General features: G+C 33.4%; 1 protein-coding gene across 1 annotated transcript; it reads right to left on the bottom strand.

Annotated features, from left to right (window-relative positions):
• Window positions 1-320: 320 nt before the first annotated feature.
• On the bottom strand, window positions 321-18,047 carry LOC106790572 (cytoplasmic dynein 2 heavy chain 1). Its single transcript, XM_014755562.1, has 42 exons — window positions 17,811-18,047; window positions 17,401-17,729; window positions 16,549-16,714; window positions 16,265-16,443; window positions 15,814-16,172; window positions 15,507-15,727; window positions 15,038-15,436; window positions 14,720-14,961; window positions 14,338-14,661; window positions 14,183-14,249; window positions 13,776-14,112; window positions 12,954-13,687; window positions 12,588-12,750; window positions 12,277-12,496; window positions 12,077-12,203; window positions 11,603-11,926; window positions 11,177-11,458; window positions 10,850-11,093; window positions 10,268-10,775; window positions 9,780-10,175; window positions 9,501-9,683; window positions 8,923-9,407; window positions 8,528-8,847; window positions 8,261-8,409; window positions 7,878-8,159; window positions 7,571-7,800; window positions 7,077-7,454; window positions 6,552-6,991; window positions 6,350-6,484; window positions 6,046-6,275; window positions 5,703-5,912; window positions 5,320-5,608; window positions 4,736-5,245; window positions 4,241-4,542; window positions 3,661-3,855; window positions 3,259-3,490; window positions 2,956-3,109; window positions 2,551-2,770; window positions 1,737-2,470; window positions 1,257-1,510; window positions 848-1,145; window positions 321-670 (listed from the first exon to the last, which is right to left on the bottom strand). The coding sequence occupies exons 1-42, from the start codon at window positions 18,045-18,047 to the stop codon at window positions 372-374; spliced, it is 12,387 nt and encodes a 4,128-aa protein (XP_014611048.1). The 3' UTR covers window positions 321-371.
• Window positions 18,048-20,198: the final 2,151 nt, after the last annotated feature.

Genomic DNA, 20,198 nt, shown 5'->3' with positions numbered 1-20,198 from the left:
AGCCAATTTAAATCAGCGTTAGTGTGTATTTTCCCCACCTCCCAAAAACTTTGTACGCTACGAATTCTGCAAGGTTTATTAAAATGTAATATAAATAAAGCACTTTACGAGAACAAATTAAACAATGATCTACCATTAATATCTACACATTATACATAATCTTATTTTATCTATGATTTCAATTGATTTATTATTCTATTTATTTTGTTTATCTTATGTCTTAATAATAGTATATTAAAACGAAAATAATATACTATTATGCAATGAACCCTAACAAATTATATCTACTGTTAATTAATTATTAATTATAAATCCTAGACAAGAGACAAATGTTTTCCTAAAATCAAAAAATAAATGAACAAATGAATTAGTTAAATAGGTTTGAAGTAAAGAGCAACACTACGACGTAACCAAATATTTCGATTTTCCCTAGGACAACCAATTGGAAATGAACAAACGAATGAACTACGTTGAGAATCATTATAAACTGGTATACTAATCCAATCCTTGTCCTCTTTTTTTTCGTAATACGAATGCAATGTTTTTTTATCCGAATCTTTATCAAAGGAATATCGTTCGGGTAAATATGCAATTTGACAAATAGGAGCAGCTGCAATTGGTGCAGCATTAACGTCCACGTCTTTCAGTGTGCTATCTTTGATCAGAGCACCTGTTTAACAAACAAACAAACAAAATTATTGGAAAAAGTAGTGATGGAAACATCAAGCAATTATTTTCTTTCTTTTTTTTTCTATCAGGACTCTTGTTAAACGACAAATATAACTGTAGTTTAATACACGTGCAAAAGGATTAAAATAATCAATAAATAAAATAATGAATTGAATACCTGAGATAAGAAGACCCTCAATAATCACGGATACCTTCCACTGTTCACTTCTATTATCATCTAGCATCCAATTAACCCTTAATCGTAAATTTTCAAGAGGATGATTGATCTCACGAGCTGTGTGTTGTTTAAGGGCAGCTAAAAAGGCCCTTGGCCTGGCAAGTTTCGATAAATCGACTCGAAGTGGAAAACTCATTTCAAAGGATTCCAATATTTGATATCTTGTTAATAAACCATGAACGAATGTTACTGCATCCTTTGGTCCAGATTGCCACTCATTCATCCATTTGTTAGGTGTCTTTAATTAAATACAATATTTAATTAATTAACACTTGTATTAAAAATAATTACACGACTGTTAAAACATTTATTAATATTTTAAAAAATAAGAAACGATGAACGAGATTACCTTTGTATCCTCGATTCTAATTAATTCGAGATCCAATCGTATTCGATTTAATAAATCTCGAGTAAACTCGAGCTCGTCTGCGAAGAAACGTTTGAGAGGAGTCTCTTTTTTAATATCATTCGAGAGAGGATTCAACGATGCTTCAATTTTCGTCAAACGTCGATCCAATAATTCCTTTAAATCTTTTTCGATTGTATTATCTGATCTGGTTCTACCGCGAGTCTTCTCGTTGCTTGATATTTTTATTGTCATACCTGGACAAACAAATATAACAAATCTTTGATTATTTTCCAAGTCGATATACGCGTTGAAAAATAATTATATTTCATTTATAAAATTTGCAAATAAAATTCTAATACATTTTAGAAATGATTGAATAATTTTGTAAACTCGTAAAAATATTTCAAGTAATACATTACGTTAAGCAACACACCTTCCAAAATTCCCTCTCTGCTTAAATTAAGCATAATAATAATTTACCTTTGAGAAGTGTCAATGCAATCTCAGCAGCTACCCTTTCCCAAGCTCTGTGAGCATTAGCAGGTAAACCAAAGTATTCCCTAGGTGAATCTTCACTGTCCAAACGTTCCACGATCTTCATCGGATCATTTTCCGAGATATCTAGGATATTAAGAACCCCAGCTAAGGTACGACGACCTTCGAAGACATCCTTTGACCAAATTTCACGTATGATAGCACAAAGTGCACGCATATCGTAATCGTCCTGAAGTCTTCCACCGTAAACAGCAACGTCCAACAATCCTTGACCAGTCTCCCAATTTTGCGTTTGATTACTTTTAATTGTTTTATCAACTATCAACGTATAAGCAGCACCAAGATCAGCTTCGTTCCATTCGTAAGATCTGATCCATGCTTGGGGAACGAATTTTCGTCTTTCTTGAATGGTCGAATGCAACCACGAAAGTAAAAACATTCCAGGAATATTAACATTCGTTTTTTTATCATCCAATTGTTGTAATTGTTGGAATGATCTTTTGAAATTTCTTTGAACACCTTCGGGTGGCTCGTAAGCCAATTTTAAACATAGCCCAGCTAAACCAGGATAAAATCCTTCACATTCTTCGGTGGTCAACCAAATTCTCGTTGTTGAATTTTTATTTGCTGTACACATTGGCGATCTCAATAAACTTTCCAATCGTGGTAACCATGTTAATGCTAATTGCAAATTACTCAACAGTACCCAACTACCATTTCTATGAATGACAATTGAACATATGCAATATAAACGATTACGATGATCTTGATTGTTTAATAATACTTAACGAATTCTTACTTGCATGCAGTTTCCAAAGCAAGCTCAGCTTGTGTAACCTGTCCTTGTCCTAAAGAAACTTCAGTGAAACCAGTTGATGATGCTACAAGATTACCAACCAATGATTTTAATTCTGGACCGGGATCAGCTCCAGGTGATAACAACAAAAGTATCGGGCTTGATCCATCGTTCTCTGCTATCTTTTGCAATGTCCAAGTTGGTGGTGCTAAATCTCGTACACCTATTATTTCGATTAACAAAATAAAGCTTATTTTTACAAACGAATTCAAGGCTTTCTAATTGCATTTCAATTAGAATTGTTAAAGAGATGTGTGGGGAGGAGGACTAGGAGATAACAAGAGACTTTTCTAAATAAATAAATTAAAATTTGCGTTAAACATTTGACGTTGCATAAATGATATTTACCTAATTGCGAGATAGCGAATTTCGATAGAGCAGTATGCAAATAATCCGGACGAAGTGCTTTGATAATTAGAATTCGTTGGATATGTGTCAAATTGTTGTCCGTGTACACATTACCAATATCGTTCAACCAATCACGTTTCATTTTCCCAGCTACCTGTTAGGAGACATATGCACACATATACATTTATATTTATTTATGTAATATATGCATAAGATTAATGCAAAATACAATGAAGATTTGTTTTGGATTGATTTGCGGTTTAATCGATATAACGATGACATATGCGAATAAACGTAGCATACCTGTGGCATGAAACTGGCCAATACTTTTACCGCTGTCCGACGTTCGTCAGGTATCCAATCGGGTACTTCCAAATCTACATTATCCCCGTTATTTGGTAAACCACTATCGAGTAATAAATTCCTATCAATTTCCGATATTGGATTTAAAGAGAGTGCCAAGTACAATGCTAACGTTAATCGGTGTTTCCTATATGCTGCTTTCGTGCAATAATGCACCGTCAACGCTATTAATCTAAAACATAAATTCCAAAAAAATCATTCATACTTCAAATATAAACCAATTATTATTATTATTATTATTCATAAGGTTTATATATATATAAGAAGAAAACCTATATACGTCCGATATTATTTTTAATGCATTTTCTCGCGATGAGAATAATAAAATCAATATTTATTGACCTCTTTTCAACTAGCCTATCCTGTTCCTTTCTCTCATCGGAAATGGCTATTGATCTGGTACTCTCTGCTTCAAGATAAATATCCGTGAAAGCTTCCGTTGAGAAAACGTATAAAGGATTCAACGATGTCAGTCCCTTAACAGCTTTGTAAACGTTAGCTGCAAATTTAGCAAGTCTCTCGCGACTCTCTATTCTTCTGTAATGAGAAACCATTGATTAAATTATTTTAATGTACCGGGTGAACTGCCATTTAACTTATATACATCATACACGTTCATTTTATATGCTTTTATAGATCAACAACAACAACAACAACAATAAAATCATAACTTGTAATCGTTGTTTCGTAAGAGTACTTATTAAAAATTACTCAGAAAAGAATTTTCTTGTAAATTTATAAATAAATATTAATGTTGTAATATATTAAAAATGTGTGTTGCCTTTGAATAATTCATTTAAAGTTTTTCTGGGAAAAATTCCCTAATTCCCTATTCTCGATACTATTAAATAAATAAATGGGTTTCTATATATAAAAAGAAGAAACTAAAAATATATAATAAAAGTTGATCAAAACTTGTTACTTTGAAATATCCTCGAGGCTTCGTCGACTTTCTTCGAGGGCCAATAAAATCTCTTTCGCTTTTGTTTGAGTCTTTTCCAAAGAAGTTAAAAGTCCGCCACCACCACCACCATTACCACCACTACCATTACTATCATTTCCTTGGCCACCCTGAGTTTCCTGTAAAAGATCTTGCCCTCTGGCTCTACCCAATTGGGCTAACAAATCAACACGTGCAGCATCTCGTTCGCCAGAAAGTTTTTCTTCCCGTTCTAAAGCTTCTCTCCTTCTTGATATAATTTCTGGAGTTTCCTTTAACAACACCTATAACAACGAAAAATCAAATACATTCATTTAAGAGAAGTTTCACATCTTTCTCTCAATGGTACTAAAAAAAAGCAATGAAAATATAATCAATTGAATTAATCCGTAATGAGATGTTCTTAAAATTAAATGAAAAATATTTAAATAAAAAGATTGTGATCATTTGTTGAATTGAAATAAACGATTAAATAACCTTATCGACGAGTCTCTCGGCTAAACTTCTCGTCCCAGCACCCAAAGCAATTTGAAAAAGTACAGCGTCAGCTTCCTTAGGAATATTATCCAATCGATCCTTCCTAGTAGCCAAGAACAATTGAAATCCTTGCTGAGCAGGCAAATCACGATCGCAAAGTCTCAATGGTCGTTTTCGTAAAAGTTTTAACAAAATCGATGGAAATTCAATGATTTCTTCAACCAACAATGGCTTCCCAAATCTCACAGCTAATTCTAATGCGGTATAGAACTTCGTATCCTCGGCTTTAGTAATTTCTAATTTGGATCCGATGTTTGATTTAAGCCAAGATACCGCAACACCTGATGGGTCGAGGAAAATTGGTACTAATGGTCCTCTCAATGCACAAGCAGCACCAACAAGACTTCCGGTATCCGCTGGGAGTCCCTGTGCACGCCAAATTAATCTTTCTCGTTCATCGATCAATAACTCGATGGCTGATCTTTTCCACTTGTCGTCCCTTTGCGGATCCTATCGAAAAAATATCATTTTTCATATTGATCGCGAATTGATTATTATTCATTATTAAATAATAAACAACATACTTGATAAACCAAAAAGGATGCCACGTTGGCAGCTTCAACGTCCAATCTTTCTTTACGATTTGTCAATTCTTCCAATTGCGTTTGCCAATCCCGATGTTCTTTGTCGAGTTTCAACAAAAGTGATCTAGCAGTAATAAGACTGGATTCCGTAGATTCGGTTCTCAATTGCAATGATGCAGCACCACGGGAATGTTCGGCCAATTCTTCTTGCAATTGTGCGACCCGACTCTCAACTGTGTTCAAACCAGCTGCCAATCTTCCGAGTTGAGCTTCGGCTGCTGATAATCGTCTGATCGTGTACGATTATTCAGTTTTCTTTTTTCTTTTCTTTTCATATTGGACATAGGACAAATTTTTAATTTTTAATTTAAAATTTTACTCACTCGGCTAATAAACGTTGTTCTCTTTCCAAGGGTGCCACTTGTTGAAGTATTTGTCCGTATTGCAAATTAGCAAGAACCCAAGCAGCCAACGGGGCTGCTGCAATTGACGCCCTTCTAGCAGTTTTTTCTTCAAAACTATCTGGACGTTCTTTAACCAACTTTGCGACCGCATCTAAACTTGCCGAAGTACTTCTCCTTGCATCCCAAGTTCTTTTATAATGGGAAAAAAAAATACAATGAATAATTTATATTACGTCAGATAATATAACTTAAACGATATATTAGGAATTATGAATATCTTGCAAGAGATCTAATTTTTTAAATATTATAATATTAAAATGACCTGATTTCATCTTTGATCCCACGTTTAGCTAAAAACGTTTTCATACTATTCCAAGACGTATCCTTGATACCCATAAGTCTCAAGACACCTTCGAGAACATCTCTAACAGGTGCTGGAGGTGCTCGTAACGATCTAACTTCGGCAAGAGCATCAGCACTTATACCAGCAACAGCCTGTGCCGCTTGTTCGACCAATGGTTCGACTTTACTTAATTCTCCTTCGATATCGGCCTATTTAAAAAATTAATTCCAGAATATATAATTATGTTTATTTATAATAAAAGTGCATATAAATATGAAAATACCTTTCTTCGTGCTAATTCGGCACTCTCTCGTTCGGTTTCAGCTTTTAAATTGGTCATCTCACCTCGTTGACCTGTTGCACCTCTCATCGTTGCAGTAATTTTTTCCAAAGCTGCATTGGCCCTACCTTTTTCGATCTAAATAATAAATAAACATTAAACATAAGAATCAAATTACTTGATCGGGATTTAAAATAATACGTACCTCAAGTTCCTGCCTTTGTTTCGACACTTCATCCTCCAATTTAGCAACGTGTTCACCGGCTTCCCTTAATCTGCTAATACCAGCGGTAAGGCTATTAAGTTTACTTTCAACCTCCTCACTCCAAATTTCACGAAGCTTTTCCGTTGTACAAAGTAAAGCTAAGAAACGTGCCGGCGCTTGCTGTTGCTTCGGTGCTTGCAGATGGGCTTTAATCATAACTTCTATACCCCCCTTTGATGATTCTACGATAACATCCGATCCATGAGAATTATTATATTGAATAGCTAACTCGGTCAATGGTGCTTCGTAAGACCACCATTCGTTTCCAAGACTTGGTCCAATTACTGCACAGATTCTCAACAATCCGGAACGTGATAAGAATGTTGATTTCAAATCACCGATGTCTAAGATTACGACTACGCGAAGATAATTTCGAATACCTGGGAAATGATATTTGCCATTGATGTTTTGATAAAAGAAAAAAAAAAAGAAGAAATTGGAAATATTAAAAAAATAAATGCTCACGATGATAAAAATATTGTTCCAACGTGCCAGGAAAATCTTCTCTCCTTGACAAATCTATCAATGGTGCTATCATACCATCCAATTCCTCGATTGAAAAAAGTCCTGGAAGTTCACCATTGGCAATAATAGCGCTGACCAAAATTGACGTATCTTCCTCTCTCATATGGTGTTCCTCCAGTAAGAGCATCGTTGGTTCCCCATCGATACCTGCCGTTTGAATTGCTGATTTAATCGAAGCTTTAGCTCGTCCAGGTCCCGAATCGATATAACGAAAGGATGAAAAAGTTGCAGCTAATTTGCTAGCTGATTTTCTTCCTGATCCTGGTCGTCCAGTTAAGATGACACCACGTAAACGTGTTCCAAATGTCCAACAAATTCCTATCAAATGATAATACGATTACGAAATTGATTGGATTATAAAATGGTACTTTTTGGCCTTTCAAATACGAATAATATATAAATTTTAACGAAACAATTGAATTCATTTGAATTACCAGCAACCATTTGTAAAAGATGTGACGTTATTGTTGCATGTATTGGTTCACCTTCTCTCGCACATCTTGCAGCAACATTTACGATATTATCTTTCCATTCTTCTTCCACGATAGGCAACAATTCAGTATTACCAATTTTCCAAACGAATACATCGTTAATCGAATTTTTAGGATTGACAAATTGTGCGGACAATATGGAATCCCAATTGACACGAGCTTCAGCTGTTAATCTGAACAATAAATATTATCAAAAAAAATATCGAACAAATTTGATTTAATCATATTTTATTTCAAAGAAAATAATTACTTCGGATAGAATAAACGTTTTCCAGCATCGAACATATAACTTGTAAGATCATTCTCGTTTTCAGGAGATAAATAATAACCAAGACAATCAGCCCATAAAATAAGATCCTTTGGTGTCCACAAGAAAGAAGACAATTCATTGGACAAATTTATTGATTGATAAGCCTCGAACATAATCGGCGATGTCTTCGTAATCCAGGAATCAATAAAATCATCTTTTTCTTTTAATGCACTTCTAAGATGAAGTTCTAACATAGCAACAATTTCTTTCGAACTTGGACAACTAAATTAATTTAACACAAACATTTATAACAATTATTAAATTCATGCGTTTTGTTTTTAAATATATTAATTCATTATTTTAATAATTATGTTAATACAAACGGTAAATAATAAGTTGCCATGAGACATTCTAATCTAGGATGAAGTGGAGTATTAGAATCAGCTGTGGAAATAATTGTTAATGGGATTCGTGCGAATTCTAAATCATCCTCGTGAAATCCTTCATCTTGCAATAATTCTCGTACCAATTCCTACAATTAAAAATGACTTTATTATCTATCGTTCTATCCATTAAATTATTCCGAACTCTTCGATCAACTTCTTCTGCAACGCCCTGTATATTTGCTACGGAAATAAAAAACTAACTACCTGCATCTGTTTGGAAGCCAGATGAATATCTTCGAGTATTAAAATAATACGAGAACCATTTCTGGGTTTATAAGTTCTTCCATGAGAGGAAGAATCAAGACGAACGCAGGCGCGTTTTAACCGAGTTAAAAGATCCTGTGCACCGTATAAAGAAGATCCTTGTATCAAGGTCATGGACGGTGCATTATACTGATTTTTTAAAGAGGATAATGCAGCAGTTATTAATGTACTTTTACCTGAACCCTGTTCTCCTCGTAAAATAACAGGATAACTATTTTCTATCCAAGGTAAGATAGATGCTAATGCTCTTTTAACGGGTCCTATTAAAAAAATCATAAATATCACTTTTCTAACACTTCTTATAATTATTTGATACGTTCGTAAAGAAAATTTACCCGATAATAATATAGGACCATCCTCGGTTTCAATCGATTGATAAATATCGATGAAAGGTTCTAATCGATCAGATTTGTCATTGTACAGAACATCTAATGGCTTTTCGGGATCTGGACACCAACAATCGGTTAACTGATAAATCAAACGTCCTAAATTATCTCTGACATTTTGATCTTCGATTTGACAACATAGAGCACCGAGAAGTCCCTCCGTGTATAAAGTTTGCGTATGCGCGTCACGCAAATGATGGAAAACAGAATTGATCAGACCACAAGCTGACGATCTAATCGAATTCGATTGAAAGATTTCATTGATGCAAGTGGAAACATGTGTAGTAACATTGTCTCGAATATTAGCTGGCAAATCATCAGGAATCAAAGCTTGTAAAAGTGAAGTTGGACTAATTGTTCCAAGATGGACAACACCCAATCGTGAAACTGTTGCTGGACTAGCACTTGCCAGTTTATGTGTCTCGAATATGAACCTATTTTGTTTTATAATTAAATTGTTAATAAACGAATTAGTATATTTAAGATATATTAATGATACAAATATATTTTAGATTATATATATATACCTGATACCGTTTCCCAGTTTGACACCAACTCCGTTGGGTAATGTCAGTAATCTGTTGTCATCCAAGGCAGAATTTAAAGCCTCTGCCCATTCTGGTTCAACGTCGCCATTCAAAATAATCCAAGTTGAATTATCTCCTCCAGCTGTTATTACTGCACTCGATAACAAACCTTCTTTCCATTCTCTTTGAACGATAAAACAAAAATATTATTAACACAATTCAAATTAATTATCTTTTTTATATTATTATAATAAAATGAAAATTGTGATTTTTGTTTACCTTGTTTGTGAATCAACTCGTCCTAAAAGTTTGGATTTGGGTACAGCACCAGGATAAATGATATACTGATCAACCGATTCTCCGATTTTCGATAAAGCTTCGGTTAATAATTTTCTTATAACTGTCTTTCCGCTACCAGGTGGTCCAACTATTGCAACACCTGTTCTACTTTTTAATTGATCGTACAATTGTATGCACTGATCAATAATTTTCTTGGTATAATTACCAGACTCGCATAATTCAATCAATGCTTCTCGTAAATCTTTCTTTTCGTTGGACACTTCGGTTAACGAATGATCTACGTTAGGAAATACGTCGTCTAACAAATCGAGAAACTTTTTGGCATCTTCCTCGGTTAATTTTGGCAATGTTGAATCTTTAATTGCGATAAATAGCCTATAAACGAACAACAATTCAAATTAAACTTAAATTTCTTTTTTGTTTAATATTAAAAACGTGTAATATTTATTATGGGAATATTTTCGTACCTGGTTGATTCGTCCAATTGATTAACAGGTGAAATAGCATCTAACACTGATCTAAGTGCTCTAAGACCCCAATCGTAATGCGGCTGTTTGGAAAGTAAATTAAATGAGATTTCAAATGTTTCAACCAAACGATTAGCAAGCATAGAAGATTCCAAAAAACCAGCACACTCTAACAAAGCACGAATTATATCAAATTTATCAGGATGAGCCATGCCAATGGGTCTGAACAATCTGGCCAATGAATCTGGAAGTCTATGACGTCCACCGTATTCGTTTCCAGCAGGATTCATTGTAATAAACACGCAACAATGTGGATCAAGATTAACTCTTTGATCACCTAAAACAACTTGGTTCAACCCATCCCTGACAGCTTCTTGAAGTGGTCTAACCAACATTGCAACGGCACTCAATGTTTCTTCTTCGAGACGATTAAATTCATCGAAACAACCCCAAGCACCTGCTTGTGCTAAACCACCCAAAATTCTTTTCATGCTGCCTGCATCCATTCCTATTAAAAACAAATAAATCATTCTACTTGTTAATTATAAATGATATTAAATTTGAATTACGTAGGAGACAAACCTTCGTCGCAATTGAAGACAATAACAAGCCTTCCCAAAATACCACCAAGTGCTTTAACACTCTCAGTTTTTCCAGTTCCAGCTGGCCCAGTTGGGCTACCACCCAATCCAAGTTTCATGGCTTGGGTTAATGCAAGGAAACATTTTTCTGTAAGCGAAGTCCAAACTAAACCAACTGCGGCTCCTTGATATTCAAAACGATATGGAAATTCAGCAGCAGCGCATCTTATAATTGGACCCTTGTTCTATACGATTTTTTGTCAACATATTAATTTAACGAAATAATGATCTTCTGATAATAAATTCATTATTTAACAAAATCTTTTACTGTTCTGTAAGTTTTCAGTTGTCTGTACCACAACCACGAAGTGGATTCACCCATCTCGAGATTATTCAACAATGTTCTAGATATTTCAAGATGATGAACAGTGTCGAGAAGTAATCCTCGAGCTTTAAGAACAGTTAATTTGTCTCCGACATCTTCCAATCCCCTATACCTTGCTCTTTGAGTATCCAAAAATTCGACCAACTTTTTCAAACCCAATACACCCTCTTTCAAAGCAGCCTCGCAACGTTCAGTAAATCTAATCCTCTCCGATAATAAAAGTATCTAAAGATAAATGAAAAACTAAGTACAAATATCTGACAAGTGTTAACATTTGATATCTGAATAAACAAATAATGTTTGTCCCAAAAAATTCATTTTTTAATAATCCCAATATAATTGTTCATTCGATCCCAATAATATTCGTACCTGATTAGGATAAATAGAAGGATCAGGTGAGGAATCTGTCAAACATTTATCAAGACTCTGCCTCAATGTATTCCTCATACCTTTCTCAAGATTATTCAACCATCTTGGAAGTGGTTCGCTCGTATCTATAGCCTCCAATAACTTTAGTATTTCACCCTCTGGTGAAACCACAGCTGTCAGGCTATTATCATTTTTTATCACTGATCCTATACCTTGGTAAAGTTTTGGTAAATGAGATTCTAAAGCTTTGCCGCTTCCTGAAACGAGTTCTAAAAGATCCTCGTCGCTCAAAAAATATAAGCGTGGATAAGACGATCTTCTCTCCTATTATTTAAACAAAATCAAAGCAACAAATAAATAAATAAATAAATGAAATAAACGGGGAAAAAAATCGTTTCCAAATTTAGACGATAATTAAATAAAGAGAGTTGACGATGTGATTATTATAATTATTATTAAAAGAAAATTACATACTTCTAAAAATTCGTCGAGACTTCTTTGACATCTGTCGAGTAAATCCTTCAAATTAATTAAAGCAGGTAAAGGTAATCTTCTAATAGATGATACTCGAGAATCACGTGAAACCTCACCCATTAGATATCTAATAAAAAAATATATGGAAAATAATTGATTTCAATCAAACGATCAATCGTTATATTTAATAATAAACTGACCTAAATTCTTTGTCAGTTCTCGACCATTTTCCAGAATCATTGGGTGCAGCACCGCTACCATAAATGGGTTCCAAGTAAACCCATTTTCTTTGAACAATACTAAGTATCTTAATACGTTCTTCGATCTCTGATAAACTAGCTTCACATCTTGTAGCTCTTGCTGCAAATCTTTCGTAACCAGCAGCACCCTTTGCACCCTCCAACAAAAGTCGTAATTCACCTATCGGTCGTTTACGTTTCGTTCATCAAAATAATATTCCAATTTCGATAAAGAATCAATTAAAATAATATTGAATTATCGAAGAAAGTACCTGTCCTAGCCAAAAGATTGGAATATTCACCGACAAGATAAATAATCGAATGTTGACTGTCCTTTGATTGTTGAATTTGTAGACTGGCTGATGTCTCCCAAGATTCTAATTCCAATATCGCTTGTCGTATTCCACTTTCGGCTGCAGCTCTTTTTGTAATTTCCTATTAAACGATTTATCCATTATAATGAAAGAAATTCTATACACAACACATTGAAATATTTAATAATAATTCTATACAGTATAAGCGCAAGAACTTTGTACGTTGACATTTGTTTCGTACAAAAATTATTAATCGTACAAATGATCAAAACGAGGATCAAAAGATATTTCAATAAATTCTAGCATAAAAAAAACATCACCCACCTTAATACGAATGACATTGTCCTTTATTTTATTCTTAGAATCAAGTATATTACCCAATGTTAAATCTCTTAAATTTTTAATATCATTCAAATCAAGAACAGATTTTAATTCATTCCAATGTTCCTCGGCAATTTCATCACCGCGAAGAAGTTGAATCCATTCTATCGCATCACGAATTTCTCTTAATTGTTTCCCAACAAAAGTTTCGATTTTGATATTATTATCGTTAAGAGGATTAGAAGAATCCTTGTCGTTTGATTGCAAACGAATTCTCGTTTCCCAAGAATCAAGCCAATCGTGAAGCCTCGGTAATCTTCTTCTCGCAACAGCCCATTCCTCGGCCCTTTGATTATCGAGTTCCTCGATAAACTCAGCTTGAAATCTACAATTGGATTCCTCAGCTTCCAACTGGGCTTCGAGTTTCTTCAAATTCGTCGAATCGTCTTCGATTATTTCGCTCAAATTAAAAGCAATTCTTTGGCAATCGATAGTTAAACTATCTCGTTGTTCTGTTAAAGTAATCCAACGATCTCTCATCGATGATATCCAATCTATGGTTACAATGTCGGGTTTTGATAACCACTTGGTTTCCCACCTTTCAATTTCGTCCCTTAATGCTATTCCCCGATGACGTAAATTTACTTTGGTGTCCTCCAATTGATGAGCCACAACTGTTTTATGTTTCTCCAAACGTTCCGCTAATTCTTGCCAAGCCAAATTAGCTGAATTTATTCCTGTTAAGTATTACAATATTAACAATCGATATAAATCAATAAATTTTTGTAAAACAAAAATTGCGATTGATCACTGTTCAAATAATACCTTCCAATTTTTCACTTGTCCAAGCAGCTAAGACTTTAGCAAGACCAGCCACAGCTTCCATTTCATTTCCAACACCGTCATACTGTTTTTCAATTCGTTCATGAGCTTCATTAGCCAGACCAACTTCTTCAACGTTATGGGGTCTCTTCTCTAACTCTTTAGCAGCGAAAGAAAGGAAATCAACAATTGCAACAAGTCTTGAAAAAGCTTCAACGCGCAAATCGGAACACAAACGTTCCCAATAACGACGAGATGCTGATTCTAAATCGTTTCTAGTTGTTCCAGTGTCGATACTTATACACCAAACTTTTACATCACCTCCTCGCAATTTACCAACCTATTCAAACGCAATAGTTCCAAATATTAATAAGTGATTAATCGATTAAAATAATTATTATGTTTATTACTTCTTGAGCCCATTGTTTGGCATCCTTGAAAGCTCTTGTCCAATCATTTGGAGATGCTCCCTTTAATCTGTTTAAATTATCATCATATTGTAATCATAATAATCATCCACGAAAAAGATCCTAGATAATAATTAATATCATTTAATTAAACATACTTTTCACCGATATCAATTTTCGCTGGTGCAGCCAAGTTCAACCACTTGATCCTAACGGATTCTAAAGCATTTAAAGCAATCTCAGCTTGCTTGTAGACACCACCGAACAAGTATGCACTCTTCTGAACTAGGCTACCGAATTGAGCGTGTTCTACATCACCAACTCCGCGAAAATTCATAGGAATTGAGAGGGATCGTCTAATACCGGAATATATCTTGGCACGAATTTCTTCTAGAGTAGGTCGCCATTGTAACATTCCATCGCGAAATATTAACTCGACCCTGATATCCGGTAATTTTCTCAGCAACGACGGTAAAGCACCTCTACAAAAATTATTTATATATATAGTTAATGAAAATGATTCAAATTAATTGATCACACCTGTAAGCCACACCCAACGCTTTTAAAAGTTGCCTATCCCAATGTAATTTCCAAGCTGTTGTATTACCATACTCGTTTTCAACAGAATCTACAATCGTTCTCATATTTATCAAAGTATCCTTCCAAATATTCTGATTGCCAACCAAATTAATAGCTTCTCCTTTAAACAAATTCGAGACCAAGTTTCGCAGGTTCGAATGTTTAGCTGCTAATTCGGCATTCTGTCTAGCAAACTTTGTCACCTATTAACAATACGTATTTAAACTAATTAAATACGAATGATTAATAATAAAGTTGCAAAATTTATTTTCCAATTACCAATTCTCTAAGTCTATTTGTGTAACCATCGACTGCTTGAGGATCAGACCAAACAACACCAGATTGTTCCTTAACGGCTCGTGCCAATTCCAAAGCTGTGGTTAACATCAATGGTCTTTGAGAAGGCACCATACGATCACCAATGGTATTATGAAATGTAGCTACTTGTTGTAAAGCTCTTGCACGACCTGCCAATAAACTTGCTCTCTCAACAAGGTCTCTTATCTCTCTTGGTAATACAACACCTTGTCCTGAAAGTGCTCTCGCTTCTCTGATAAGGGTCATCAATCTCGGATCGTAATTAACTCGCATCAAACTAGTACCAGTTAACTCGACAACTGCGGAATCTGAACCCAGTGTTAACTGTTTCTTAGCTACAGCATCTTTCGTGTCATTCACCTATGATCGATCAGCGATTATTAATTTGTAAAAACGAGGAAATATAATCTGACATGTATATCAAATTTACCCAAGACTCAACGAGATATTGTCTCTTCCTTTCGGCATCCTTCAAAGCTGTCGTAACTTTGACTACAGTATCGTCGAATCCTGGAATATCAGCTAAAAGTTCTTTACCAAGTTCTAACAAACTTTCTAATCGGATTTCAGAATACCTTGCCGTCTGAATTTCTTGAAGTATTTTTGGAGTATCCAAAAGATCATCTGTGTCTGGACCGGCCAGACAATTCTCTAAAAAAAAAAAAAGAAAAAAAAGAATGACAATCAGAATGAGATTGAATTATTAATTGATTAATATTATTTATAACTATGATTACCAATCAGGTCATCGTACGCCAAAAGCAAAGCTTCGCGTTCGCTACGAAGAGCCTTTTTAAGGGCATCCCTTTTCATTAGATCAAAGTATCTTCGAAATTCCTCTAACAATGAATTAGATGTTTTTGCATCGGCAATCTGTGCTTTCAATTTTTGTGCAACTAATTCTTCGGTAGGCATTAAAGCTTCTTCAACTTTACGTATCATTCTATTCCATTCGATATCATTTTCATCATCGCTGTAAACAACTTTGATGTCTTGGAAATTTTCAAGATAATTATCAACGTCCAATCTCATTCTTTCGTTGGATGTTAAGAGTCTCATTAATTGACGATACTGAGCACGTAATTCACCGAGTTGTCTGGAAAAATATTATCTTCATTTTAATAGTTTCCTTAAAAAAAAAAAAAAAAAAAAAAAAAAATAAAAGCAAACTGTTTGATAAAAGTTTACTTAAGTCTTCTGCCAAGTTTAGAACATTTTCCAGGTACATATACGGCATCTTTCCAAGGATGAAGGGAATAATGGGGCCAAAAAAGTCCTGTTAATCTCTCGCTAGCATTCACCCATTTATCGCATACCATTGCACCCATGGATACCGTTGTATCTACGTTACTATGACCATGATGCGTCTGAGTTTAAAAAAAAAAAGAAAAGAAAAAGAAATATTATATAACATGCAGTGTTATAAATAAAATTGAAAACAAAAAAATAAATAAATAAATAAATTTGATTACCTCGTTAACAAGATTCTCAACGAGGATCACTGTCTCGTTTCCAATTATTTCCAAAAGAGATTTCATACGTTCCTCTTTATAAACCGTGCTGCCTAATTTCCAAACGTCATCGACGTACCCAGAAATCGCTTCGAGCGATTCTTCCAAACCGATAAACCCATCACCTCTGTTTATTTTCAATTAAAATATTAATTATTATAATATTTAACAATTTTTCTATGAGAATAAAAAAAAGGAAAATTCGATAAATAAAAGTCTACGTAAATGATGGATCGAATCAATTTGTTTATCGATTATTAATTATAATTATTCATTGATTGTTCATAATTATCACATGTCTTATAGTTCTTTCAAAGTATATTTCGTTGGTGACAAAGCTTCTTTTAAAATTTTTTAATATGGATAGCCAAAAGAAGCATTTGCAGCATGTTATGCTTCTTTGCTTTAAAATAGGTAATAGTGCAAAAACACTACTTCGATTATTAGAACCGTTCGAAATTGGGACAAGCTAATATTTATTTGAAATCTTTCATATTGCAAACCCTTGAAAATATGCAACACTTTAAACATTATCGCGAATGTTGCCTACTAGCTCCATCTAGCGGTAAGAAATTTTTTTTTACCCTTAACGATATGCAACCCTTCGCACGTGCATGTGAAGTGTGTTGCATACCAAAAAGGATGAAACAAAAAAGTTTTTAATAAAGGTAACGCTGACTAACTGCATTATCGACGATGTACAAAGTGTTGCATATGATGAGGCACAAGAAATGCAATATTTGCATGGACACAATTGAAAAAATTTAAATAGTAATATTTGTTTAAATATAATATAAATAAATAAAGTTATACCTTGAGACGGCCGCATTTTCAAATTCTTTTTTAATATTGTTCAATATTATAGCAGCCTCATCAAAAGTTGTTTTATCTCTCGTACGACTAGCTTCATTGCTACGTTTTATCCAAAAACTTTCTTCTTCAGTAATAGACGTAGGTGGACGTGGTCCAAGTAAATCTTCTTCTAATTTTTTCAAAGAAGTTGGATCAAATCCGAATGATTTCAGAGTAGGTGCCCAAACTTGTCGTAAAACTTCGATAAGAGTTAAACTTTCACCCCCACCGATCGAAGTTACTTGGACCAAATCGTGAAAATTTTCTTCCGTAACTATCTTTGCTGCTAGCTAATAATTACGATTATCTTATTGCACCTATATATATATACTTACAATAATTTTTTGTTATATAGATGTTAATTAAATTACCTTAAAAAATACCAAGGTATTCTTTCCAACGAGCAATTCATTGCTCAATTTAAGCGTAATCTCATCATTTTCCGATTGAATTGGCTGAGCACAAAGTGTCCTACACGTTGATTGATTAAAAAACTTGTCCAACACTGGCAAAGATAATTTAGAATTTTCTTCGTTTCCGAGAGGTACACCAAAAAAATAACCTGCCGTGGAAACTATGAAAGATCCTCGCTTATCGATCATCACCATTTTTTTTCTAGATCCTATTTTGTCGAATTTAATTTAGAAATGATTTCAACATCACGCAAACGACATTATACTTTGAATATATTCATTAGTATTTTATTTAGATTTTAAATACGTGATATATTTTTAATCCGAGTAAAAATGCATACTACGTGACGTGTATAAAAGAAAACATATGTGTTTGGACTTGCAGTTTGTCGATCGTTCGTGTTGTCATGACAACATAAATGAAAACAGAAACGTTACAAGCTCCACCTTGCGAACAGGTGTAAGGATTCTTACACGTGATTATAGTTTATTTTATTTTTTAAATAAGAGAGTGTATAATTAATAGATACAAAATTTAATTTATTATTCTTTTGTTTCATACTCAACGACTGCAAATGTTTCATGTTGTACGTACGATGATTATGATTGAATGCAATTAAATGCATCATTATTGATAACTTTATTATTATCGAAAGATTATTAGCATAATCGAAATGTATAGTATAGCATTTGTTGGGTTAGTTATTGGAAAACATTTCGATTTATTTCATGGTCAAAAAATATCTGCACGAATGCATATATATGAATTTCAACCATGCGTGTTTCCGTATCATAAAATAAACAACTCTATTGGAAAAAGTAAATAAATAAAAATCAAATAAAATGTAATTTGTAATTTACGCAAAATCATTTTAGATATCCCAGAATTTGGGAATATGCGATGTGCATGTGTGTATGTTAATTATTATTAAGTCAAGCATATGTGCATACGATAATGTAAAATAGTATAGATATTTTTTATCATAAAAGTGGAATTCTAGCATTTTTAAATGGAATAAACTTTCAAGAAGGTGAAATAAACTGATAATGATAAGAAATCGATAATATAACTTAACAACGATTCGTGGAATTATCATTATAGTTTGAGAAACAAAAATTATCAAGGAAATTTTCTTTTATCGAACAATGATCGTAATTCTATTCATATACGCGGTGTCTTCAAAAATAAGTATTATAAACAAAAAATTATTTGCTTGTAATATTATAAAAATGTCTAAACAAAATCAGAGATAATTATTATCATTAAAAGGGGAAATCCAAGAAAGATGATCAATTATAGATTTACGATTCTCACAATGTATCTTACAACAAGGAAAAATAAATAAAGATTGCATGGTACAAAGGTTAACGAACGTCATAATTCCTCCTTTTTTTTTATTTCTTCCTCGTATAAAGCTAGAGATGAACTTATAACGACGTTGAGTTTTATTACGTGGGCGACAGAAACATTGGAAAAAAAAATAAAAAGAAGAAGAAGAAGAAAAAGTATACTTTATTAGGTTATCGTGTCTAATCCAAAATGAACACGTGCCGTTAACCTAATCGTTGGGTATACACAAGTAAATGACTAAGTAATCTAAAGGCATCTAACTATGTAAATCTTGTATCTATATTTAACAGTATCTGCTTTCCTTGAGCAATAATTAGAACAAATATGTGAATTATGGATTTTTTATAGTATGTCAATACTTGTCATTGTCGAAATATCGTTTTTTATGAAGTTTTATATAACAATTCTTATTCTGTAATATTTTATATAACAATTTGTAACCCAACAAAATATACTCGTATCCGTTATAAAATCATTTCTATTTTTATTTATACTTATATCGAAAAAAAATCAAACGAAAAAAGAATCGATTAATTATGGTTGGTTTATCTCGTAAAGAGTTATAAAATTCTTCTGCAATTAACTTAATGACGATTTATGATTAATTTTCGATAACGATCTTCTCGACGTGATTCATTGAATAGATAAATAAATATATAATAAATCTACTTGAAAGAAAATGTATCGTGAAACAAAACAAAAAAAAAAGGGTAACTTTATCTCGTACGTGCGACACTTCACGATACGTCTGAATCTTATCGATCATTAATTAGGCATTCGAACTTGAGAAAGGACAGTTCGATAAACTCAAATTTATTGATTAAAATTCTCTATCAAATGCAGTCTTCCGAATAACTGTCAAACCATTGATTATGTGTTCTCGACGTAGATCTTACTAGTACGTTTATTTTATTTTTCTATTATTATTATTATTATTTCATTTCTTTTAATAGTAATTTTTTATTTCTGCTTCACAATTATTACGACATTAAATG

The sequence above is a fragment of the Polistes canadensis genome, unplaced genomic scaffold (assembly GCF_001313835.1).
Source record: "Polistes canadensis isolate GaletaPanama2010 unplaced genomic scaffold, ASM131383v1 scaffold_248, whole genome shotgun sequence".
In the NCBI taxonomy this organism is placed as follows: Eukaryota; Metazoa; Arthropoda; class Insecta; order Hymenoptera; family Vespidae; genus Polistes; species Polistes canadensis.
This window is presented reverse-complemented; position numbering and strand designations above follow the sequence as displayed.